Source organism: Chrysemys picta, chromosome 4 (assembly GCF_011386835.1).
Source record: "Chrysemys picta bellii isolate R12L10 chromosome 4, ASM1138683v2, whole genome shotgun sequence".
In the NCBI taxonomy this organism is placed as follows: Eukaryota; Metazoa; Chordata; order Testudines; family Emydidae; genus Chrysemys; species Chrysemys picta.
In genome coordinates this window covers 128743109-128768792 of record NC_088794.1, presented here as the reverse complement: position 1 = coordinate 128768792, position 25684 = coordinate 128743109, and the positions used below count along the sequence as shown (strand labels likewise).

Sequence of the window (25684 nt, the reverse complement as noted above, 5' to 3'; positions counted from 1 at the left end):
TATTGTACACTAAATAGTGGAGAGGGGAGGTTGCTGAGTGTGGAAGGGGGAAAGGAGGGGGATGACTTGAGGGTTAACGAAGCATAGGAGTGGAGGAGAGGAATAAGTGGGGGTTGCTGGAGAGAAGCACTGTGTGGAGGGGAGGCTGCCAGCGGGCAAGGGGGAAACAGGATTAGTGAAGTGTTGCGGGAGGATAATGGCTGGAGTCATGGAGGGATTGGGTGTATGTAGAGACAAGGAAGTAAGAGGAGAAAGTTGCTGGATGAGGTTGACTGGATCAGGAGCATGAGTTTCCTGGGACGGGGCAGAAGCAGAACGTCACTGAAGACCGCATGGGGAACAGTTGGTCAGTGAGGGAAATGTCACCCTAGGACTGAGAGGAAAATAATAGACTGGCAGGATGAATAGGTGGAAAACACCTCTTTTCTCTCCCTCTCTTTTTGTGTTTGTATTTTCCATTTGCTTCAGATTGAATCTTCATCCTAAAACATGAATGTGCAAACAAAGCAGGGTTAGGAGTCTTTTCTGCTGAGTGCAGACATCAGACCCCCAAACTCCCACCATTTATTTATTTATTTTAAAATCTCATAATTTTAAAGCCTGACCCATGATTTTTAAAGTCCTAGATTTATCAGTACTGTTATATTGTAAAGGCTTGTATGCATTGGACCTTAATATCCCCTTTTGCCTTTCTGTTCCAAGGTGAAATTCCAGCATGAGGTATACCCTCCAGGAGGGCCGGAATGTGAATCCAGTCTGTTGGAGCAGCCAGTGTCCCGGCAGGTTTTTATTGTTCAAGACCTTGAGATCAGAGATCGCTTGGCTACATCACAGATGAATAAATTTCTCTATCTCTACTGTAGTAAGGAGATGCCCAGAAAAGCACATTCTAATATGGTAAGATTATGAAACTTATTCATAGGGTATTATAGTAACCAAATGTTTTAATTGTGAGAATGGTATTGCAGAAGAGCAAGTATGAGATAATGACAGGTTTCAGAGTAGCAGCCGTGTTAGTCTGTATCCGCAAAAAGAAGAACAGGAGTACTTGTGGCACCTTAGAGACTAACAAATAATAAATTTGTTTTAATAAATAATTATTTATTATTGTTTATTATATTGTTTAAAATGCTCTAATAAATTTGTTAGTCTCTAAGGTGCCACAAGTACCTCCTGTTCTTCTTTTTATGAGATAATGGAATGTTGTAATAGCATAAGCTTTATGTCAATGTAGGCTATTTTCTTAATTTCTTGTGGGTAGAGTTTAGTATAAAAGGTCATCTCAAATAATATTCTATCCTATTTTTCAAGGTTATAGCAATTTTAAAATAGATCTAGCACACACAGGCTTACTTAAGCTGCACTGTATTTTCAGTTTTGAGTATGCATCACTTTGTGTGTGTACACTTTGAATTTCAGCTGCGTATGGAGGCATGTACACCTAGTATATTCATGTCCAGAGGCTTTGGAGACCTGTTTCATTTGTAGCTTTCCTTTTCCAGTGATCTTTCAGACATACATCAATCCATGATAAGTTACTCATCCTGTGTTAGCTATATAATTGGCAAATTGAGATATGTTACAAGGACAGAAGTTGTAATCATTTCAAAGTATGAATGAAAGGTGAACACTTTTCATTGGTCAGTGTTTTTGGTTTGAGTTTTTATATTTCGAGTTTTATATATTGAGTTTTTCTCTGTCTCATTCTTGTTCTGCAGCTAACAGTTAAAGCATTACATGTCCGTCCAGAGTCTGGCAGATCCCCACAGGAATGTTGTTTACGTGTATCACTAATGCCACTTCGCCTCAATATCGACCAGGTTGGTGATACTAGAGACACTGTCCATTAGATGAAGCATCATTGTGCCCCTTGGATTGTGGCAATGTACAATTTCTAAATGCCTGTGTGGAGAAATTTAATATGAGTACTATAGCTTTTACACTCATAACCTCCGAATACACATTTTATGCAATTCTTTTGTGGGTTTGATTGCCTTCTGTTATGTAGCTTTGGATTCCCTCCAGCTGTACATGTGTCCTTGTACATTTGTCTATGTCCGTTTTATATGAAAAATCTTTTTTTAACAATTGAGCTTATCTAGTGCTCCAGCCAACATAGTGGCTAGACTTTTTAATTTAAAGACTAGTAATATCTGCAGAAATGGCTATGCTCTCAAAGATTGCACTTCATTCAGTGAGACTTCTGAAAAATTCAGTGAATTTTTAAAGACTTGAGTACATTTTTATGTTTTGGCAACACTTGTATAGCTTTGTCATCCCAGTAAATTATCATTGGCTTGAAAGTAAGTCCAATAATGTTGAATTCTAATGTGAAGAAGAGAAGTCAATAATATTTTAATTAGAAGCACATGACATGGTAAGACTGCTGTACCACAAGCTCTTTGCCATTTGTTATCCTTCACACCTATTTGGAACATTAATGGCAGAGAGCACTGAAAAGAGATGGTAGAAATTAGTTCTTTCAGGATGTTTTTTATTTGTTTAGTATCCACTGTATGTGAGGCCTCCCAAACCCAGAAGTTCTAAAAGTTTAGAAGTGTAATGACATGGTTTTGATAGAAATGAGCAATATGGCTTTGAAATTCTCTCCTTGACTGACTTCTGCAGACTATGGAGGGGGAGAGTTTCAAAAGTACAAATGATATTTACGTGTCTACCTTCCATTGGCTTTCAGTGGATGATAAAAACCTAACTTACTGCCATTTGTGCCTCTTAAAATCTGCCCTGCTATAGTCTGTAATAGTTTCATACTATATCCACCAAGAACAGAAATATCGCATGGAAGTGCTGCCATCTAGTAGCCAAGAAAATTTCCATTTGAAACATTCCTATACCATGATTTTAGCTTTGCCCAGTACATGGTGTCCACTTTTTCAGTCCCTGGAGAATGAACCACATTCTGCTATGTGTTCCCTGGAAGCAAGGGCCTCCACATTGGCTCTGGGGTCCCCAATAATGACCTCCTCAGCTTTTTAGTAGTTCAGTTCCAATGGATCCATTCTAACAGGTTCCCCTCTAGCTACGTAGAAGAGGCCAAAGGAAAAATAATATAGTTCTAGACCGTATTCTGTGAGGGTTGGTGCAGGGACCATGCATGTCCCCCACCCTCTGAAGAGTTCCAGGAAAGGGATTGGGACAGTACTGCAAAAGCAACTGCCCCACGTGCTGTGCAATGCAAGGGGGATTCCCACATTTCTGCCCATGGCTCTCCATTGCACAATATGGGCCAATGCATTGTTTGGTTTAGGTTGCAACTGAAAAAAAGACTTGAGCTCTGGATGCTAAAATGTATTCTCTTGTTCCTTTGATTGATGTGCAAGTACCCACAGAAACATAACATCCAGAATTGCGGATGGTTTTTTCAGAGAACTCTAGATTGACGTGATTTGTTTCCTTTCCTTTGACGTGATTGCGTTATTTCTTTATTTTAGGATGCCTTGTTTTTCCTGAAGGATTTTTTCACTAGCCTTTCTACAGAAGTGGAAGTTTTAATGACTCCAGATCCAGAAGGTACTATCATTGGTGTAGTAAGCTGGAAACACACACTCTACCCCTCTCTTCCTCTTTCTCGCTCTCGTTTGTGTGTGTGTGTGTGTGTGTGTGTGTGTGCGCGCGCGCGTGTATACTAATACACGTAATTTATTCTATTTGCTAAAGAACTATATTAGACATAATTTATTAAGCCTAAAGCTTTCAGAAGAGTTCTCTAATTTTGTGGTGTTCTTCGAGTAGATGCAGAGTTGTATTCCACTTAGGTGTATTCCAATGAGGTGTATGCGCGCTCAGCGTGCTGGAGTTAGAGACGTTTGCCCCCATAGAGGGTGGTGCTTGTGCCGCATGGCTATGGCCCTTCCCCTGGCTATTTGAGCTGTTCTCCATCGGTGCTGAGGAAGAGGTCTCATAAAACCAATCGGGACTGCTCCAGGTTGCAGGATGACGCCTCTGCCTCCCCCAGAAAAAGCGTGAACCAGATTGGGACTGAATCCAGTGTTCAGTATTGTACGGGTACCTCTGGACCCTTCTCTGGTACTGAGTGGGAAGGGCGGAAACTCTGGTTCTGGCCTCCATTGAGTCCAGTACTGATGACGGAGATGCCGGTCCCAGCAGTGTCCACGTCATCAGCGTACCAGGCAGCAACAGATCTCCTCTGCCTTTCAGTCCTGCCCTTACCATTGGCCAGGGGTGTGCCATCTATAGCCCCTCTGATGGAGCCAGCTGCTGAACCCTTGTGTCTGTCAGCACCACATCCAGTTGCTCCCATCCCCATGGTGGGGATGAAACCAGTACTGGAATCAGTACAGGGACCCTCTTCAGCTCCCCTGCCTTCACCATCCTCGACGTCAATGCACTCGGGTGCTTCAGTACCGCTGTTTGCGCCAGGACTGATGCTGCCTATGGCACTGGCATGCTCGGTACCGACGGGACTGCCTTCACTGGGGGCACCGATTCCTGCCTTGTTCTGGGCAATGGATGAATCAGGCCATCTATTGACTCTCTCGGGTATCACTCCTCCCATGTTCCCAAGATCACAGGGCTCTTCTGATTCTGAGTTGGGATTGTCATCTTCCCACTCCACATCACCTGACAAGCTCCGAGGGCCGCCAGTGGACCAATATGGGTCCCAGGATTGGCATGTGCCCCTAACCTGGGAAGTAGGGTCCAGGTCCTATTGGCCATCAATGCCCTACCCATATCAGTGGCCTCCTTGGCCATAACAGCTGGAAATGACAGAGCCCGGCAGGGTAGGCACAGGCGCTGGCTTCCTTTTGGTCCTAGGGATGCTCAACCCCCTGCTCCATCCCAGACCCCGCCCCTTCTCCCAAGCCCCCACTCCCTCCCTGCCTCTTCCCACCCCAGATCCACCCCTGCCCTGCCTCTTCTTGCCCAGTTCTGCCCCCCACCACTGAGCACACCCTGTCCCCGCTCCTCCCCGCACAGTGCCTTCTGCACACCACAGAAGAGCTGATTGCGGTGGGCGGGAGGCAGAAGGGGTTGATCAGCAGGCCGCCAGCAGGTGGGAGGCGCTGGAGATGGGAGCGGGGGAGCTGGGAGCGGGGGAGCTGGCTGCCCGTGCGTGCTAAGCACCCACTAATTTTTTTCTGTGGGTGCTCCAGCAATGTTCGGCAGCTATCCAACAAGTCTTACTCAACAATACAAAATCCTCCATTAGAATGGCCTACTTATCAAAGTGGAAGAGATTCTCACTGTGATCCTTGGCCCATGGGACCCAAATGACAAGGGATTCCATCCAGGACATCTTAGAGTATCTGCTACGTCTTCAGAAATTGGACCTTGCACTCAGTTTGCTGAGAGTCCATTTGGCAACTATATCTGTGTTTCATCCCCCTATTCAGGGGAATTCATTTTTTTCCCCCCAGTACCATGGTGAGGAGATTTCTGAAAGGGTTTATTTGCTTGCATCCTCCGGTCTGAGATTCGGCTCCCTTGTGGGACCTAAACATGGTTTTGGTGGCTCTGATGGCCCCTCCATTTGAGCCTCTTGTGTCCTGTCTGCTGCCCCTCCTGTCTTAAAAAAACACTTTCCTAATAGCCATCACTTTGGCAAGAAGGGTGAGAGAGTTGCAGGCCCTAAACCGCCTTACACTCAGTTCTCTAAGGACAAGTTAACGCTGCGACCACACCCAAAGGTTTTATCCAAGGTGGTCTCTCAGTTTCTTCTGAATCAGGCAGTGTATTTACCTGTGCTTTTCCCTAAGCTGTGCTCTTCCCCAGAAGAACAGTGCCTCCATGCTCTGGATGTCAGGTGATGTCTAGCCTTTTATCTAGACTGTCCTAAGCCATTTTATGTTTCACCTCACCTGTTCGTATCATATGCGGACTGCATGAAGGAGTGAGTGGTCTCTGCACAGACCCTCTCTAGATGGATAACATCCTATATCAAGACTGAGTATGAGAGCGCTTCGGCTATGCCTCCTCCACGGCTATGGGCTTAATCCATGAGAGCGCAAGTGACAGCAATAGCGTTCCTCAGTGACGTTTCCATACTGGACATTTGCATGGCAGCCAGGTGGTCATCCATATGTACATTTAAGGACCATTATGCTATTACTGTATCTTCCAGAGTGGATGCAGGCCTCCAAAGGGTGGTCCTACAGTCCCTATTTCTTAGACTCAGAGCCCCACCTTCAGATTGGGGTACTGCTTGTGAGTCACCTAAGTGGAAAGCACATCTGGAACTACTTGAAGAAGAAGTAATTACTTACTGTAACTATGTTTCTTTGAGATGTGATTCAGGCTTGTATTCCATGACCCACCCTCCATCCCCTTTGCATCGGAGTCTCCTTCTGTGGGCTTTCGATTGGAAGGAACTGAGGGGGGTTGGGGCGGCGCTGCCTCATATAGCCAGGGGAGGCGCGAGCATCGCCCCTCTATGGGTACTTCTAGGGAAAAGTCTCTGGCTCCGGTGTGCTGGGAATGCACACATCTAAGTGGAATACACATCTGCATCACATCTCGAAGAACCACAGTTCTGTTTCTTCATCAGTTTTTGGATACCCACATAAGTCCTCAGCACCTCTGAAAACCAATCACAAGATGTCTCTCGAGTTGGGCACCCAAAAATTGAAGCATATTAGTGAAGGCTTCGGAAAAGTTGTGAGCATATGTGTAAAGTGTTGGAGCTATGGATAAACAAAACAAATGCTTTTTTCTCCCTCTCTCTTAAAGGGTATGTGTAGTTACTAATTTAAAGTTAAATGCAGTTCTTGCAGAAGGAATCGTATCCTACATTTATGTACAAGTAGTAAAATGTTAGTATTAAGTTAAAGTAGTATTTCCATCCAACTGTCATTGTAAATCTGGCCAAAAATGAGAGAATAAGATTTTTTGTAATTAAGAATTATTCCCCCTTTGACTATATTGTATTCTCTTCTATGTATGTAAACAATCTTAAATCACCTACTTTCCGTGGTGCAACTTGCAGAAATATACAGGCTGTGTAATTCTCAGTAGGGTTTCCGTTAAAATTCCATGAATGCTATTGCAAGCCTACAAATGCTTAGAAATTACAAAGGTTTACTTGAAATTCTGAGAATTTTACTCAGTTTCTCATCAAGAGCTTTTTACCATAAATTTTTACTCCTGACCTTTTTCTAATGATTTATTTGTTAGCTTTAGCTACCTATAGAACTATTTATAACTTTACATATTGGGAGCATTTTACACATATTACTATTCTTGTGAAAATCCAGTGTTGTTGTTCTTGAAGTGCTTGTTCACGTCGATTCCAACCAGGTGTGTGCGCACGCACAGTCGTCGGAGGGCTGTGGATCCCCCTGGAGTGGCGCCTTCATGGCACTCAATATATGACCCGGCCAACTCGACCCGACCCCCCTTCAGTTCCTTCCTACCGTTGGAACAGTGCTTACTTGCTCAGCAAGTGCTCCCTTAGCGTTCTTCTATTAGTCATTACAGTTATAGTTAGTATTATAGTAATTTAGTATAGCTAAATAGTAGGTTAGGAATGGGGGTCTCTCCCCAATCCCTAACCCCTCTCAGGCTCCCTGCAGTGCTTGTAATAAGCCTATGCCCATCAGTGACCCCTATGACTCTTGTCTAAAGTGGCTGGGGGAAGCGAACCAAATGGAAAGGTGCAAAATCTGCAGGGCTTTTCAGCCAAGAACCAAATAGGAGTGTGATTTCCGACTAAAGCATCTATTAATGGAATCTGCTCTCCGCCCACAGCTGGCTGCGGACCGCCGGCACCGGGCGTATCCATACGGAGTGCTCTGGCATCCATAGGCAACACAGTGCCGAGGAAGGACTCTACCACAAGAGACCCTTGGCACTGGCGCTCCCTGGCTCCATACCCATGACACCGCTTGACTTCCCCGGTGCCACACAAGAGCAAGGGCACAAGCCTCGTCAGCTGCATTCCTGGCCCAGATCCTGATACAAGAGATCTGCAGGGCAGCAGATTGGTCATCGGTGCATACGTTTACCTCTTGCTATGCTATCATCCAACAAGCCAGAGATGATGCAGCATTCGGCAGGGTGGTGCTCCAGTCAGCGATTCCTTAACTCCAACCCCACCTCCAGGGTAGCGCTTGGGAGTCACCTGATTGGAATGGACGTGAACAAGCACTTGAAGAAGAAAAAACAGTTAATCATCTTCTCATAACTGTTGTTCTTCGAGATGTGTTGTTCACGTCCATTCCAATACCCACCCTCCTTCCCCACTGTCAGAGTAGCCGGTAAGAAGGAACTGAAGAGGGGTCAGATCAGCAGGGTCATACATCGAGCGCCATGAAGGAGCCACTTCAGGGGGCTCCACAGCCGACCTGACGGGACCTGCTAAGTGCACACAGCACGCACACCTGATTGGAATGGACGGGAACAACACATCTCAAAGAACAACAGTTACGAGAAGGTGAGTAACCGTTTTTTATACACCACAGTGCATTTAACTATAACAGCATGGATTTGTTTCATTAGAGACAAAAACAAATCAAAACACTTATTTAACAGGCTGCTTGAAATTACTGTGAAAGACTATGAATTATTTGTTTACTGTATGTAAATTTTTATTATCTCAGTTAAAAAGTCTCCTGGTGCTGATGTAACCTGTAGTTTGCCCAAGCATGTCAGCAGTTTCAAGGACCCAAGCCCAGTCATTTCTTTCTCAGTACACAAGCAAACAAGCCAAAATGATAGTGTTGATTCTGTGGATATGGTTAATGGAGAGGACCATCGTTTTTCACCTGAAGAGACATCGTTCAGCGATCAACCAGTCTTTTTCAGGTAAATTTTGGTTGCAAGATTTCCAGAGGTCTGCATGTATTCTATCATTTTTGTTGCTTTTTATAAAATATGGCATTACAATAATTTCTGTGCAGCCTCAGTGGGCATTATCTTTTTCTTCCAGAGCTTAAATATAATACTATGATGTATCATTGAAAAATAACCATTTCTTGAATTTCCTGTTAGCTTTTTCAAACTGTCACGTGTATATGAAGAAAATGAAATTCAATAAAAGCTCTGATACATCACCATAGATGAGCAAGGTGTGTTACCAAGAAATAAAATGACTGGTCCCTGCACTGAAGAGCTGAGTCTAAATTAAAATTAACACAATCAAGGATGACCGTGAATTAAGGGAGGGTCTGGGTGTTACGGGAGAGAAGAGGGTTACAATAGTAAAATATCATGAGATGAGCTTTAAAGTAGTTTTGACCTAAAAAGTGACTGAAGAAATTGCACCTTCTTATTCAACAGTTCTGCCTTATGTATTGAGTTATATCTACTTACGTTATAACAATTAACTTTTAACTTTTGTTAGCACTGCAGAACCAAGCTGTGGGAGAGTGAGCTAGATTCTGTTCCAGCCCGTGCATCATCAACAGAATGGTTAACTACATTCCGATTGCTGGGCCAAATTCTGCTCTCTTTTTCATGTGTGCAAAGGCACTGAAAACAATACAGTTGCACCAGTGTAACTAAGGGCAGAATTGGCCCATGGAAAAGATTGTGCTGATACAGTATTCAGAAGGAATACAGCTTGACTTTCTGATCTCAAGATGAATTTGCTGGGCTGATAGTTAGAAAAAGATGATATAAACTTTTACAATTTGATGTGGAAGTCATTGAAACAGTGAACATGAAACGCCACATTGCTTTTTATGCTCACATTTTGGAGTAGAACAACAGTCTAAGGTGGACTACAGTAATATATGCCTTACAAAAAAGCTGAAGAGAATCATTTTATAATGTGACATGCACCTATTTGTGGTTCATACTTTGGTTTTCCTTTTGAGTGGCTTCATTTATTTCCTGTTTCAGTTTCTCTCACTTTAATAAATTGATTGTTTCCTTTGTATATTTCAGAGAATTTCGATTTATATCAGAAGTTCCAATACGTCTTGATTACCATGGCAAACATGTCTCAATGGATCAGGTTTGTTGACAACATAGAGACTATCTGATAAAACTGATGTTTTGTGTGTTTTCTTTCTATGAGCAGAACTATCCTTTGTGCTACCTACCCATCTACAGTGTAGTCTTGAAAATTCTCAAGTATTACTTATTTAAACTTTCAGTGAAACTAAATAACATGGAACTATTACGTGAGAACAATAGGGTAGATCCTTGGGTCTGGTTCACCATTATTCAGCACAGGAAGTGTTATTCAGCACACTTTCACCCAGCAGGAATGGCCCTCAAGGGACTATGCCACCAGCTGAGGATGCTTGAAGTGCATTAGAGCTCCAGCTATGCCGTTGGGTGCACTCCTTGATACACCTCCGTACTGCTGGAGAGGCCTGTGCCATCAAAAGATTTCCCTTACACCAGTTTGCTAAGTTGGTATTGCGGCTTCTTTATCCAAAGCACCTTGTGTCAGTTTTCATCTGGCATAGTTCAAAATGCTGTAATAAAATAAATAGGGGCTATGGGGGTAGGTTTTATTTCCATGTATGCAATTTAAAATATATTTAATAAAATTTGTGTTTGATCCAAGGTTCTTAAATATTTATTTCCCAACTTCAGATTGCGTATCGCAGATTGACCAAGTATTTAATTTTCAGGGTACGTTAGCTGGGATTTTGATTGGTCTTGCACAATTAAACTGCTCAGAGTTAAAGTTGAAGAGACTTTGCTATCGACATGGGTGAGTTTACAACATTTTAATATGATTTTTTTTTTCTGGAAATTGGATGTGGACGTTGTAAGTACTTGGGTATACCAAGCAAAAAGCAAATTCTCATATTAAGCATATTTAAAATTCAGAGCACACTGCAATGATTTTTATAAGGAGAAACTTCATTTTTAATGCACTTAAACTGTTTGTTTATAGACATTTGTGGTGTGAATGAGTTGAAAACTAGGACTGAGAATTGTCTAATACGGCTCCAATTCAGGAACAATATGTCTAATATGGCTCTGTTCAAAACAACTCTTAACCATGTACTGAACTTGACCATAAAATCTTAAAATTAAACACATACTTAAGTTCTTTCCTGATTCAAAGCCTATGGGAATAACATGAAGCTGTGCTTCTTCTTCATCAATTTTCCCCACAAGTTTTCTTCCACTAACATATCCCAGAATGCAATTGTAGATGTATATTTTTTTTTTACTGGGGAGAGCACAAAGATAAATACCTCAGTTTGCCAGGGGTAAACTGGCAGGGTAAGTGAGTATGGCATTTGAGTCTTCACTTTTCCCCTTATTTTAGTGTTTAAATGTCTTTTCTTATTCTCATTCACTAGAAAAAAACATCCCTCAAGCCATAGAATCATAGGACTGGAAGGGACCTTGAGAGGTCATCTAGTCCAGTCCCCTGCACTTATGGTAGGACTAAGTATTATCTAGACCATTTCTGACAGGTGTTTGTCTAACCTGCTCTTAAAAATCTCCAATGATGGAGATTCCCCAACCTCCCTAGGCAATTTATTCCAGCGCTTAGCCACCCCGATAGTGAGGAAGTTTTTCCTACTGTCCAACCTAAACCTCCCTTGCTGCAATTTAAGCACATTGCTTCTTGTCCTATCCTCAGAGCTTAAGAAAAATAATTTTTCTCCCACCTCCTTCTAACAACCTTTTACGTACTTGAAAACTTATCATGTCCCCTCTCAGTCTTCTCTTTTCCAGACTAAGCAAACCCAATTTTTTCAATCTTCCCTCATAGGTCATGTTTTCTAGACCTTTAATCATTTTTGTTGCTCTTCTCTGGACTCTCTCCAATTTGTCCACATCTTTCGTGAAATGTGGTGCCCAGAACTAGACAAAATATTCCAGTTGAGGCCTAATCAGCACAGAGTAGAGCGGAAGAATTACTTCTCATGTCTGCTTACAACACTCCTGCTAATACATCCCAGAATGCTGTTCGCTTTTTTTGAAACAGCATTACACTGTTGATTAATATTTAGCTTGTGGTCCACTATGCTCCCCAGATCCTTTTCCGCAGTACTCCTACATAGGCAGTCATTTCCCCTTTTGTGTGTGTGCATCTGATTGTTCCTTCCTAAATGGAGTACTTTGTATTTGTCCTTATTGAATTTCATCCTGTTTACTTCAGACCATTTCTCCAGTTTGTCCAGATCATTTTGAATTTTAATCCTATCCTCCACTTGCAAGCCCTCCCAGCTTGGTATCGTCCGTAAACTTTATAAGTGTACTCTCTATGCCATTATCTAAATCATTGATGAAGATATTGAACAGAACCAGACCCGGAACTGATCCCTGCGGGACCCCACTCGTTGTCCTGTGAACCACTGATAACTACTCTCTGGGAACAGTTTTCCAACCAGTTTTGCACCCACCTTATAGTAGCTCCATCTAGGTTGCATTTCCCTCGTTTGTTTATGAGAAGGTCATGCGAGACAGTATCAAAAGCTTTAGTTATCATTGCTTTTCATAGTACTAATAACTCTGTCTGTTACAGTTTGTTAGGTGTGGATAAGCTATTCTCTTATGCCATCACTGAATGGCTTAATGACATAAAGAAAAACCAGCTACCAGGAATCCTGGGAGGAGTAGGACCTATGCATTCATTAGTGCAATTAGGTGAGTTCAGTTCTGTTACTGTTCAAATACATATCACACTGGTAAAATAATCTGAATATAGCATTTAGCAGCTTCCAAGGTATAAAGGTTTATGTAACAAGTTATGTGTTTTGCATTCTGGCTGTAATTTCAGTTCAAGGTCTGAAGGACTTAGTGTGGTTACCAATAGAACAGTACCGAAAGGATGGTCGTATTGTAAGAGGCTTTCAAAGAGGAGCAGCTTCCTTTGGTACTTCCACTGCAATGGCAGCTTTAGAGCTAACAAACAGAATGGTTCAAACCATACAGGTACATTTTACATTATATCTGAGGTTAGACAAGAGAACAAGTTTTTTAGTAATAATTATTATGGTAGTCCCCAAGGGCCCCACTGAGGATCAAGGCCTCACAGTGATGGGTGCTGTACAAAAATGGAAAACAGATGGTCTCTACCCAGAGGGCTTATTTGATTTCACTTGAAACACTTGCAATATGGAAATACTGACAGCAAATAAATCAGGGTAGATAAAAATAATTCTTTAAAAAGTTAAAAATAATTTTTCAATTTCTGTTATGATTTGTAATGTATATGTTGCCTTTTTTTACCATCCTCCTCCCATTTTATAGTCTTTAATTGTGAAAGTGGATATTTTGTCCTTGTTAGAAGAATTACATATTTTAGATGTCACATAGGAATTTTTTTCCACTAAGAAGTTTTATTCTTAAAATGCTCATCCATGCTGAGAGAGACAAGCCCAGGGGCTCATCCCTACTGTGAGATCAGCACAAAATTGTAAGCAAACAGCTTGTGCTGTATTTGCAGCCAACACCCCCTTCTAATCTATTGAACATCCAAGGGTACGTCTTCACTACCCGCCGGATCGGCGTGTAGCAATCGATCTATCAGGGATCGATTTATCGCGTCTCGTCTAGACGCGATAAATCGATCCCCGAACACGCTCCCCATCGACTCCGGAACTCCACCAGAGCGAGAGGAGGAAGCGGAGTCGACGGGGGAGCCGCGGCCATCTATCCCGCGCCGTGAGGACAGGAGGTAAGTCGATCTAAGATACATCGACTTCAGCTACTCTATTCTCGTAGCTGAAGTTGCATATCTTAGATTGATCCCCCCCCCTCCAGTGTAGACCAGCCCCAAGAGTCAGAAAAGCCAAAATGCTTGGACAAAGCTGTACTCTTCCACTAGGATTTGTAGTTTTGATATCAGTGGGACTTGTGCTCTTGAGTCACTCAGGTGCTTTTGAATATCCCAGCATAGGCACCTAAATATGGGTTTAGAAGCCTAGCTTTAGGCTCCTACTTCTGAAAATTTTGGCTTGTGTATATAAAAAGTTCACGTTAACTTTATTAATGTTTTCAAACTCAGAATAACTTTCTGCTGTTAACACTGAAGTAATTTTGTTTTGAAATGAAAACTGTTTATGCACTAAGAGAAAAGAGTTTATTAAAATTACAATTTTAGCCCCTGAAGCTGCAAATACTTACTGCGCACATTTTTAACTTTATGCATATGAGATTTCCCATTGAAGTCAATGGCATTATTCATATGAGTAAAGGTACATACCTGCTTGTGTGTTTTAGGAACAGAGCCTTAATTTTCAATTTTCAACTACTGCCATTTTGTAAAATTCAAATAAAATATAAACCTTACTAGTAGCGACAATTAAAAAGCAGCATTTATAATTTAGTTTATTATAAGATAATTTAAAATTGCAGTGGCATAAATTTTCAAGATATTTTTACAAAGCCCCAACCCAGGGTCGGCTCCAGGCACCACCTTAACAAGCAGGTGCTTGGGGTGGCCAAGGGAGAGGGGCGGCACCTGCGGCAATTCAGGGGCGCCAGGTCCCTCACTCCCTCTAGGAGCGAAGGACCTGCCGCCGCTGCCGATCGCGGCTTTTTTTTTTTTTCCCAATTGCTGCCACTGATTGCGATCGCGGCTTTTTTTTTGCTTGGGGCAGCAGAAATGCTGAAGCTGGCCCTGCCCCAACCTGATTTAAATCAATTTTCTTTTTAAGTTATTTAAATGATCATTTAAGTCAGTGATTAAAATCACCTTGATTTAAAATTATTCCACTGTGAAACAAAATAAAAAAGGGGTTTTAATGTTATGGTATCTCTGTACATTGAGATAGAGGGAAGGAGGCAGAACATAAATTATGTTATTTCTGATGACTTGTGTTGTGGTTCTGTGTGTAAAAGTGATGAGACTGTTTTACTAATATGTAATGTGGAGTGTAATATAAACCTTCTGACGCCATGTTTGTCTGCCCTTTTTTAACACCTATTTTGCCAGTATTGTGGTAACAACTGAAGGAGGGAGGAATGCATGTAAAATGCATATTTATATATTTAAAAAAAAAAAAACCAAGAACGTACATGCTGGATTATCATTGTAATTTTTGTAAATTGTTTTGGTTAGGTATGTGATCAAATGCTATATTAAGAATATACTAATTTATTTTTCATTTGAACTGATCCCTAGGCAGCTGCAGAAACTGCTTATGACATGGTCTCCCCAGGTCCTAGTTGTATTGAGACAAAAAAGGTCAAACGTTTCTCTCGGCATCGCTTAGCTCATCAGCCAGTAGACTTACGGGAAGGTGTGGCCAAAGCATACAGTGTGGTAAAAGAGGTATGCAAAAATGCTGTTATTTTTGACCAAACTGCAATTAAACCTTGTTAAAGCAAAATATGAAATATGTAAGATGGTATTAAAAAGTTCTTATTTTGAAATTTCAGCTGGCGAGAAATGTCAGATCATTTGAAACATACAATCTAATTCATTAGACCAAACCCTATAAAAGCCTCACACATAGGGAAAATCTGAGAAACAGAATTAGGCCAAGGCACCTTGCAAACAAGATGAATTATAACCTGAGTCAATAGAAAATCTGTGTTCTATAGATTTGCATTCATGGAATCATAGAAATGTGGGGCTGAAAGGGACCTCAACAGGTCATCTGCTCTTTTCCCCTGAGCTGAGGCAGGATTAAGTATACCTAAACCATCCCTGACAGGTGTTTGTCTAACCTGTTCTTAGAAATCTCCAATGATGAGGATTCCACAGCCTCAGTACATAACTTGTTCCCATGCTTAACTATCCTTTTAGTTAGAAACCTTTTCCTAATATCCAACCTAATCTCCCTTGATAGTGTTATGCTGATTTGTCCTAGTGAAAATCAACAACCTTAGAAGGTTGTAGGGGTTTTTCTTATTTTGTGGCATCTAAAATTAAATTTCAGGCTTTTATGATTTAAGCAGCAGCCTGTGCATGAAACAAATGAAATTTGTCTTTCTTTACCATAGCAGCATGTTAAAAGGTTGAATTATTAGCTGTGATGTAGTTAGTTATATTGTGTTTCAGTTGTTTGTTTCACCTATTGTGTGTTAGTAAAAATTGTCCATTTTTTTTTTTTTTATTCTGGTCATTATTTGGGGTGACATTTGTGTGACAACAATAGTTGGAGGACAGGTGAGTCTAATAGAGGTGAGGAAGTTTCAGTGAGTTCCATCATTTTGGAATAGCCCAAACCTGCTACCTTCACTGCCCAAGAAGTTTCCCCCAAGCAATTCTATTAAATCAGTCTTCCTATGTTTATCAGATTTTAATAAGAAAAATATCAAAATGACCACATTAAACTTGTCTAGTTACGGTAAAATGTTGATGTAATACACACAAATAGTTTTCTGCTGAGCAAGGGCTTGTCTACACAATGGGTAATGCACTCCATGCGGATTTGAGTTCTAAAGCACACTAATGTGTTGCACATTAATTGGTCCATGTAGACTCTGCTGGCGCACTTTTACATAGTGCTGTTTGAAACAGTTCTACATTAAAGTGCACTAGGGAACCATTAGTGCACAACAGCAGGGCTACACAGACCAATTTATGCGCAGCATATTAGTGTGCTTTAGAAATCACACTCCCATAGAGTGCATTACCCCACCACGTAGACAAGCCCTAACGTGAAGAGGATGGATTTTCTTCTTAGGTAACTGATTTTTTTTTTATTATTTTTTTTTAATTTCCCCAGGGAATTACAGACACTGCCCAGACCATATATGAAACTGCTGCTCGAGAGCATGAGAACAGAGGGGTAACGGGAGCAGTAGGAGGAGTCCTCCGCCAAATTCCACCAGCTGTGGTGAAACCTCTGATTGTCGCAACAGAGGCAACCTCAAATGTTTTAGGTGGAATGAGAAACCAAATCCGGCCAGATGTGCGTCAAGAAGAGTCACAGAAATGGCGCCTTGGCGAGGATTGATATTTTAAATATGACTCAGCAAGAGAATAACGATGCTGGAAATACATCACATTATGTCCCAGTGGCAGCTTTAGATGGAACTCATTTCATTTTATTGTGCTCATCTCAGGAACGAGGTTTTCAAACAATTTAATATCAAAACATGCAACCAAAAAGTTCAGAAATGAAAAGCAAATTGGTACTTGCTTGTGGACATGCTGCATGCTACCAAAACATTTGGTAGCTAGTGTCAAACACAGTGGAGCATTTGCTGCCAAGTCAGAAACATGCTTGCTGTATTTCAATTACCATATTTTTCTTGGTTCATTTGATTTGCCATTAGAATCAGCAGTCCCTTTGTGTGTATATTAAAAGTTTTATTGAGCATGCTCGAAGAACTATCTTCAATAAAGAGCTCCATAGATGCTCTTCAGTAACTAAAGAGTAAGAATTTCGTTTTGGACATCAGACATGGAAGCCATATGATAAGAAGTCAGACAGAATGTTATAATTTTATGGGTCATGAGCATTGTTTTTAGTGTGGCACTTACAACAAGGACAGTCTCTTGGTAACTGTTCAGAAATTACACTCAGTGTTCATGTGCTTGTGAACAATAATTGTCCTCCTAAATATCAAATTCCTACTTCTGTGGGCTTTTGAAGAACCTGAATGTTGCAGACATGTTCTGTTGTGTTGCACTTTAAAGGATATGGCCTGTATATTGTGCTTTTTTTTTATAGTGTGAATAAACAGTAATGTGCATTATCCTTTATGATTTAGAAACTTATGCAAATTATTGAAAGGGACAACATTTGATGAAAATTTTAAGGGAAGAAAAACAAAATGCAATGTGTCTTACCTTTGTTTAAACTACCTATTAAATGAAAAATACTAGTTTCTTTGTCTTCTGATGTACTGATGCCTATCATGAAATAATTATACTTTAAATATAAAGCAGTTATAGAACTGGTGTAGGAAAGAGGTTTCTGTTTAGATGAGGTACCCTAAGCAGAGTACAAAAAATACAATTTCATAATTTAGTTTAAAATAATATGCAGAATATATTTTAATAATCTTCCCTTTATTTAAAGGTTACATTATTACAAACTATTGTTTTTTGCCATTCTCACAACATGGTATATTTCAAAACTCCTATAATACAATATTAACTGAATGTCATGAGTAGCAATTCATTCAGCTTCTGCCTTTTTTTTTTTTTTTTTTTTTTTAAGCAAAATGTCATTGGTTTTAAAAATGGCACATTTTACTGCTGGGTTTGTTAGATATACTAGAATCCACTTAATTGGGGTACCCCGTCACTGGCTGGTTGTATCAATTAAGCATCTTGTCACAGCTGAGAGGAGATGCCATTTAACTTCCACTCCCCACCTCCCAAAAACTGTGAAGATTTAATGATGTGAACTATTGTACTGAAATAGAATACTTACTGCACTTCATCTTTCTTTAGGGTTTGTTTTTGGGTTTGGGTTTATTTTTTTCCTTGTCAATTATTTGGTAATTTCTATATTAAAAGATCACAGGTGAGCATTTCACACCTGGGTAAATGCATCATAATCACTTGAATCGCTTGAATGAATCCTCATAAGTGGAATTATGTTATAAGTAGTATATTGTAGCTGCAGTCATTACCATTTGCAACTATTAGGCTAGTATACCAGTATATCAGCCATGCTGGTAAAGGTATGTCCAAGTTAATTGGCATATACTGTAATAGACAGTGTAGCTCTGTCTATTTATCATATACATAAACTATTTTTGACAGTTGAATTTAAAGAAAGGGCTATTTAGTTTTACTTCATTTGCAGATTCCCCACAATCAAAGTGTACAGGGAGATGCCCTTAGAATATATTATTTCTACACAGATCCACACTGTCAAGGTATATTATATTTTTATAAGCTCTCTTTTTCATTAAGTCTCTTAATAGTTCAAATTTTCAAACTTCACTTTTCACTATTTGTGCTGTCTGTTTACTGCTTGCAACTCATTCAACCTGCTCAGTAAAACTGATCCGTTTATGGTTAGCTTCTTGGTTCTCATAGGCTAGAAGAATTTTGTTTAGGTTGCAAAAGCAGCACAGAAAGGTTTACATTTAAATAAAAAATAAATAAATAAATTCAACCTTTAAACTAGGACACTGTCTTAAAATGTGTTGCAGATGTGGATACCCTATGTTCTTAATCAGAAAATTGTATAGGGTATAGAAAAAGGGATTCACCACATATTCTATTCGTTACTATAAATGTGTGTGTGGGGGGGGGGGGCACTTTACAAAATACACAGGATAAGGTTTAACTAAAACTTTGATTATAGTGGCTGATACATCTGTGTATATGTAATTGGCACACAAACTTCCAAATCCAGTGCTGTATATCTGCATTAGCATGATGAGGTTTGCGATAAGGTTATTGTACTTGAGCTCTTCATTGTAACAAACTCTGTTACAGTTATTAACACTTTTCATGACTCCTAATGAGCTTAAACAGATCTGAACACACTGTATAATGTGCAGATGTGTAAATAACAGACAATTCTATTTTGCTTTCTTCCCTATACGTATTCACAAAGGTGTAAATACTGACCGATGCTACTTTTTAATACTGCTTTGTCTGATGCTATACAGGGAGACAGGCTCAAAACTGTCATCTTGATTTTCTTAAGCATCTTGGCTCTTAACACTGTAGTGGCAAGTGCCCTGGAAGTACCTGGTGTAGAGATCACTTCCATCATTCTTAAAAATTTATTTATAAACATGTGACTAAGAGGAGCCTATAACTCGCTCCATTCAGAAGCAGCTTCCATTTCCTTTCAGGTATTAGTTGGCAGTTGTTAAACTGCAGAGCAGAACACAATTTTAGTAATACAGTATACCCTCTACTTACTTGCACATAGATTAGGGACATGTAGTCATGTCGCCAATGACTACATACTTGGTGGCTGTCCATGTTTAATTTTTTTCATCACTAAAAAGATCAGTTACAGTGGTTTTTTTTGTTTGTTTGTTTTTTGCATCTCTTATTTGCTATTGTACAGTTTATCAGTGTTTAATGTCACTAGTGAGATGGGTTTTCTTGATAAAGCAAAATGCTATTAAATGGCAGGATGACATCAACAAGCTAAATTCCTTTGTTACTGGAGTTGATCCCGACCCCTGAAAATGTGATACCCAAATTTTAAGTACATTCAAATGTTTTTGGGGTATTTTTGTTTTTGGTTTGTTTGTTGTAAAATAACAGTGAAATCCAGCAATTAATTTAGATTAAGTGTATATTCCAAACTATCCCAGTTCTCACAGCAATACAAGCTTTTTCAACATGTGTATATATTAAATCATTTTACACCCATCTTTTCATCCAGTCTCATCCATTTCCAACCTTCACAATGTATGCTTCTCTCAACTACTTTAACTTGCTATGAATCTTGTTTACAAATTAAAAAAAATAATTAATTGCAGTTAGTACTTAAATATTAATCATGTATTTACACTGGGTTTCCTTTAAAAAAACACCCTAATGTAGCTTAGACAGAAAAGGATCTGTGTGTATATGTATGTGTATATTTTTTACATATTTGCTGGTAAAGTAGTTTTGTGGCATTGTTTGTATATAATTTGTTAGTGCAAAGAGAGTCGAATCTTATGAAGTTAAAAACCACTCTTGAAAAGAATTAAAATATTTAATCTTCCTTTATTTTGCTTAAAGTACTTGCGCCCTCCATATATATTTGAGAACTATTTTTAGATCATAACTTATCTGCACCAATCTTGATGTATATTTTAGTATATTAAAATGGTAAAAGCCTCATACAAATAGGCTGTTCTGTTAAATATACTTAATGGAAAAAAGCTGTGGATTGGAATCAATACTTAATAAACATCTTACTCTGCCTCAAGTCAGTTTTCTAATCCTAATGTATAAATTTAATATAGAAAATGACCTCTCTTTTAAAAAAGCAGAAGTAACTATAAGAAAATGTAAAAGCAATTAGCCTTTCATCTGATTTAAGTTGGTTTGTTTTTTAAATCTAATGCTGCATATCTATGTTAAATGAGTATTACGGTTGCAAAGTCAAGCACTCAAAAATTAGAAAATGCCAGAATTAAGGTTGCCTGTGCCTCTTAATTCAGCCCTCTTCTACATATGCATTATAAACCAGCCTTACCTTACCATATACTGTTTTTCCCATAGAACCCCTGCCTCATTTGGTGAATGGGAAGTTACTCAGTACTACTTTTATCTTCCACATTCAATGTCTGGCCCCAGGTCTTTGTTATTGCACACCATTCAAACCCTGCACTGAATGAATACAAAATTATTAATTTTCTGATGGCTGTGTTAATAGTGCTCTCACCATAACATCTAAGTGCTTCACAAACATTAATTAATTAATCTTCTCCACACCACTGTGAGAATAGGTGGTGGTATTATCCTCTCTGTCGAGCTAAGGAACTGAGGCGCAGAAACAACAAGGAGCCTGGTGGCACCTTAAAGACTAACAGATTTATTTGGGCATAAGCTTTCGTGGGTAAAAACCTCACTGTCTGGTTTGGCCAATGTACATGGCAGAGGGGCATTGCTGGCACATGATGGCGTATATAACATTAGTGGATGTGCAGGTGAATGAGCCCTTGATGGTGTGGCTGATGTGGTTGGGTCCTCTGATGGTGTCGACAGAGTAGAAATGGTGACAGAGTAGGCAACGAGGTTTGCTACAGGGATTGGTTCCGGGGTTGGTGTTTCTGTGGTGTGGTGTGTAGTTGCTGGTGAGTATTTGCTTCAGGTTGGGGGGTTGTCTGTAAGCGAGGACTGGCCTGCCTCCCAAGGTCTGTGAGAGTGAGGGATCGTTTTCCAGGATAGGTTGTAGATCGTGGCTAATGCGCTGGAGAGGTTTTAGCTGGGGGCTGTATGTGATGGCCAGTGGTGTTCTGTTATTGTCCTTGTTGAGCCTGTCCTGTAGTAGGTGATTTCTGGGTACCTGTCTTACTCTGTCAATCTGTTTCCTCACTTCCCCAGGTGGGTATTGTAGTTTTACGAACGCTTGATAAAGATCTTGTGGGTGTTTGTCTCTGTCTGAGGGGTTGGAGCAAATTCGGTTGTATCTTAGGGCTTGGCTGTAGACAATGGATCGTGTGATGTGTCTTGGATGGAAGCTGGAGGCATGAAGTCCAGGTGGAATTCTTCAAGGGCCTCCTTTCCGTGGGTCCATATGATGAAGATGTCATCAATGTAGCGCAAGTAGAGGAGGGGCACTAGGGGATGAGAGCGGAGGAAGCATTGTTCTAAGTCAGCCATAAAAATGTTGGCATACTGTGGGGCCATGCGGGTACCCATAGCAGTGCCACTGACTTGAAGGTATAAATTGTCCCCAAATCTGAACTGGTTGTGGGTGAGGACAAAGTCACAAAGCTCAGCCACCAGGCATGCTGTGGCCTCATCAGGGATACTGTTCCTGACAGCTTGTAGGCCATCCTCATGTGGAATACTGGTGTAAAGTGCTTCTACATCCATGGTGGCCAGGATGGTGTTTTCAGGAAGAACACCAATGCATTGTAGTTTCCTCAGGAAGTCGGTGGTGTCTCAAAGATAGCTGGGAGTGTTGGTAGCGTAGGGTCTGAGGAGAGAGTCCAAATAGCCAGATAATCCTGCTGTAAGAGCGCCAATGCCTGAGATGATGGGGCGTCCAGGGTTTCCGGGTTTATGGATCTTGGGTAGCAGATAGAATACCCCTGGTCGGGGTTCTGGGGGTGTGTCCGTGTAGATTTGTTCCCGTGCTGTAGCTGGGAATTTCTTGAGCAGATGGTGTAGTTTCTTTTGGTATTCCTCAGTGGGATCAGAGGATAGTGGCCTGTAGAATGTGGTCTTGGAGAGTTGCCTGGCAGCCTCCTGTTCATAATCCTACCTGTTCATTATGACTACAGCACCTCCTTTGTCAGCCCCTTTGATGATAATGTCAGAGTTGTTTCTGAGGCTGTGGATGGCATTGCGTTCTGTACGGCTGAGGTTATGGGACAAGTGATGTTGTTTGTCCACAATTTCAGCCTGTGCACGTCTGCGGAAGCACTCTATGTAGAGGTCCAGTCTGTCATTTCAACCGTCAGGAGGAGTCCACGCAGAGTAGTTCTTCTTCTTGTAGTGTTGGTAGGAGGGTTCCTGTGGGTCAGTGCACTGTTCAGTGGCGCGTTGAAAATATTCCTTGAGGCGGAGACGACGAAAGTAGGCTTCCAGATCACCGCAGAACTGTATCGTGTTCGTGGGGATGGTGGGACAGAAAGAGAGTCCCCGAGATAGGACAGACTCTTCTGCTGGGCTGAGTGTATGGTTGGAAAGATTGACAATGTTGTTAGATGAGTTGAGGGTACCACTGTTGTAGCCCCCTGTGGCAGGTAGGAGTTTAGATAGCTTACTGTCCTTTTTCCTCTGTAGAGAAGTGAAGTGTGCATTGTAAATGGCTTGTCTCATTTTTGTAAAGTCCAGCCACGTGGAAGTTTGTGTGTAGGGTGACCAGATCACCCAAGACAAATATCGGGACGCGGGGGGGAGGGTGACGTGGCGGGGGGCGGGGCCAAAAAAAAAAAAAACCCTTCCTCCGCAAGCGCTGGAGGGAGGCCCGGGAGACGCAGGGGAAGCGCGGGGCCGGGGTGAGTAACAGTCCGGCCTGGCCCCGAGCAGGCTGGACTCAGTTGGGTGGTAGGGAGAGTGGGGGGCGGCCCGCGGGGCCAGGCGGTGGGGCTGTTCTCACCCCCAGGCAGCGGGACTCGGGAGCAGCCGCTGCTGCAGCTCCCACTGCCGCGGGGGAGGAAGCGGCCATGGCGCTCCGCGGCTGCAGCTCTGGCGCCCCCGAACCCCCCGAGCCAGGGCCTGCTGCGGGGACCCAGTAGCGCGCACGCTGCGCCCAGCCCAGCCCCTGGCCAGTCGCGTCTGGGCTGCTGCCCAGCTGGTGCTATCCCGCGGCGGCCCCGGAGTGGGGGCAGCAGGCCCCAGCCCCCCCGTCCCGCAGGGGAACGAACGGGGCTGGGCTGCCGATGCCTCCGCCCCGGGGCCGCCGCGGGATAGCACCAGCTGGGCAGCAGCCCAGACGTGACTGGCCAGGGGCTGGGGCCAGCGTGCGCGCTGCTGGGTCCCTGCAGCAGGCCCCGGCTCGGGGGGTTCGGAGGCGCCGCAGCCGCGGAGCGCCATGGCCGCTTCCTCCCCCGCGGCAGTGGGAGCTGCAGCAGCGGCTGCTCCCGAGTCCCGCTGCCCGGGGGGACAACAACAGCCGCCGCCTGGCCCCGCGGGCTGCCCCCCTCCTCTCCCAACCACCCAACTGAGTCCTGCCTGCTCGGGGCCAGGCCGGACTGTTACTCACCCCGGCCCCGCGCTTCCCCTGAGTCTCCCGGGCCTCCCTCCAGCGCTTGTGGAGGGAGGAGGAATGGTGAGCCCGGGGAAGGGGCGGGGATTTGGGGAGGGAGCCAATCGGGGGAGGAGAGGGCGGAGTCGGGGCGGGGGAGGGGGGTGCAAGCACTTCCGGGCTCTAGGCTCCGGGGCATTTCCTTGTTTGTCCAGTGTCCCGACCGCATGTCGGTCGGGACGCGGGACAAACAAGGAAATATCGGGACAGTCCTGATAAAATCGGGACGTCTGGTCACCCTATTTGTGTGGAAGGTTGGTTTTGTATGAGAGTCTCCAGTTCTGAAAGCTCATTCTTGATCTTCTCCTGTCTGCTGTACAGGATGCTGATCAGGTGGTTCCTCGGTTTCTTTGAAAGTGTGTGACACAGTCTCTCACCATAGTCAGTGTAGTATGTTGATTGCAATGGATTTTTTACCTTCAGTCCATTTGGTATGATGTCCATCTGTTTGCATTTGGAGAGGAAGATGTCGTCTGTCTGTATCTGTGCCGAGTACTTTGCATTTTTATAGCACTTCATATGTTCAAAGCACAGCTCACTTGCAGTCCTGAGTGCTCACCACTTCTGCAAATCTGGCCCCAGCTGTCTCATGCAGTTAGTGGCCACCTCTGAAAACCTTGGTTCAAGTGACTCGCCCAGCTTCACACAGGAACTCTTTGGAAGAATCCAATTCTGCAAGCTGGCATTCAATTTTCTTATCCAGGAGACAATCTTTTCTCTTCCTGCAATCTCCTATCTCATTCACTACACACCTTCCAACTAGTGCAACAAATGAGGTGGGGTCCTACAGACAACCTCCATTGCAAGTCGAGCCAAGTAACAAGTTCAAGCTATACAGAGAAGAAGATGGCTCCCAATCAGGAAATCTAGGTAGACGTTATTCTAAAAGTGACATGGAGTTGACAGTGCCTTTTAATGAAAGGTTTTGTGCAATGAAATAAAGAGAAGTGAGTTTAAACGCGTATTTACATTTATATGACTTGGAAGTGACCCCCATTTCAGACCATATCATAGACTTGTTGATTGGGTGATTTCAATGCATTTGATGCACCTATCAGACTCCAACATATTGAGAAAAATCACTCTTTAAACACGTTGCATCAAAATGACTGTCTGTCAGTAATGTCCAGCTGCCCAAGGTGCAAAATCTGAGGCTCAGAGAAAGTAGTGTCTAGCCAGGATCTAGCAGAGCAGCCCATGGTGGACTGCAAATGACCACTCAGATTCTCGCAGAGGAGCATTCAGGGGGCTGCAGATGCCCATCCTGGTTCTCATGAAGCAGCCCTCAATGGGCTGCAGATGATCTTGGCGTCTTTGTTTGGAAAGCTTGCAGGGCCTTGCTTCCTTTTTCTTTTTACACATCTCAGTGAGCAGTCCATGGTGTGGCACTTATCCCTGCCTCTCGTGATTAGTGTGGCATCCCATTCGCTGGGGGCCTTCTTGAGCCATTCCTGGAGCACTCCACCTACCTGATGGTGACCTACCCCTCT

At 42.4% G+C, this 25684-nt stretch overlaps 1 protein-coding gene across 11 annotated transcripts in view; it reads left to right on the top strand.

Moving 5' to 3' along the window:
• ATG2B (autophagy related 2B) overlaps window positions 1–20492 on the top strand; it is a 77955-nt gene extending 57463 nt beyond the window's left edge. For 7 of the 11 annotated variants that reach the window (XM_065593562.1, XM_065593561.1, XM_065593558.1 and 4 more), the window contains 10 exons: window positions 703–897; window positions 1719–1820; window positions 3453–3531; window positions 8577–8781; window positions 9865–9934; window positions 10563–10645; window positions 12422–12543; window positions 12677–12831; window positions 15026–15175; window positions 16578–20492. In XM_065593562.1, coding sequence (XP_065449634.1) covers window positions 703–897; window positions 1719–1820; window positions 3453–3531; window positions 8577–8781; window positions 9865–9934; window positions 10563–10645; window positions 12422–12543; window positions 12677–12831; window positions 15026–15175; window positions 16578–16808 — 1392 coding nt within the window. In that variant the 3' untranslated portion in view covers window positions 16809–20492. Of the gene's footprint in view, window positions 1–702; window positions 898–1718; window positions 1821–3452; window positions 3532–8576; window positions 8782–9864; window positions 9935–10524; window positions 10646–12421; window positions 12544–12676; window positions 12832–15025; window positions 15176–16577 lie in introns of those variants that run through there. The other 4 variants (XM_065593560.1, XM_065593559.1, XM_042858684.2 and 1 more) reach the window with 2 other exon arrangements.
• Window positions 20493–25684: the final 5192 nt, after the last annotated feature.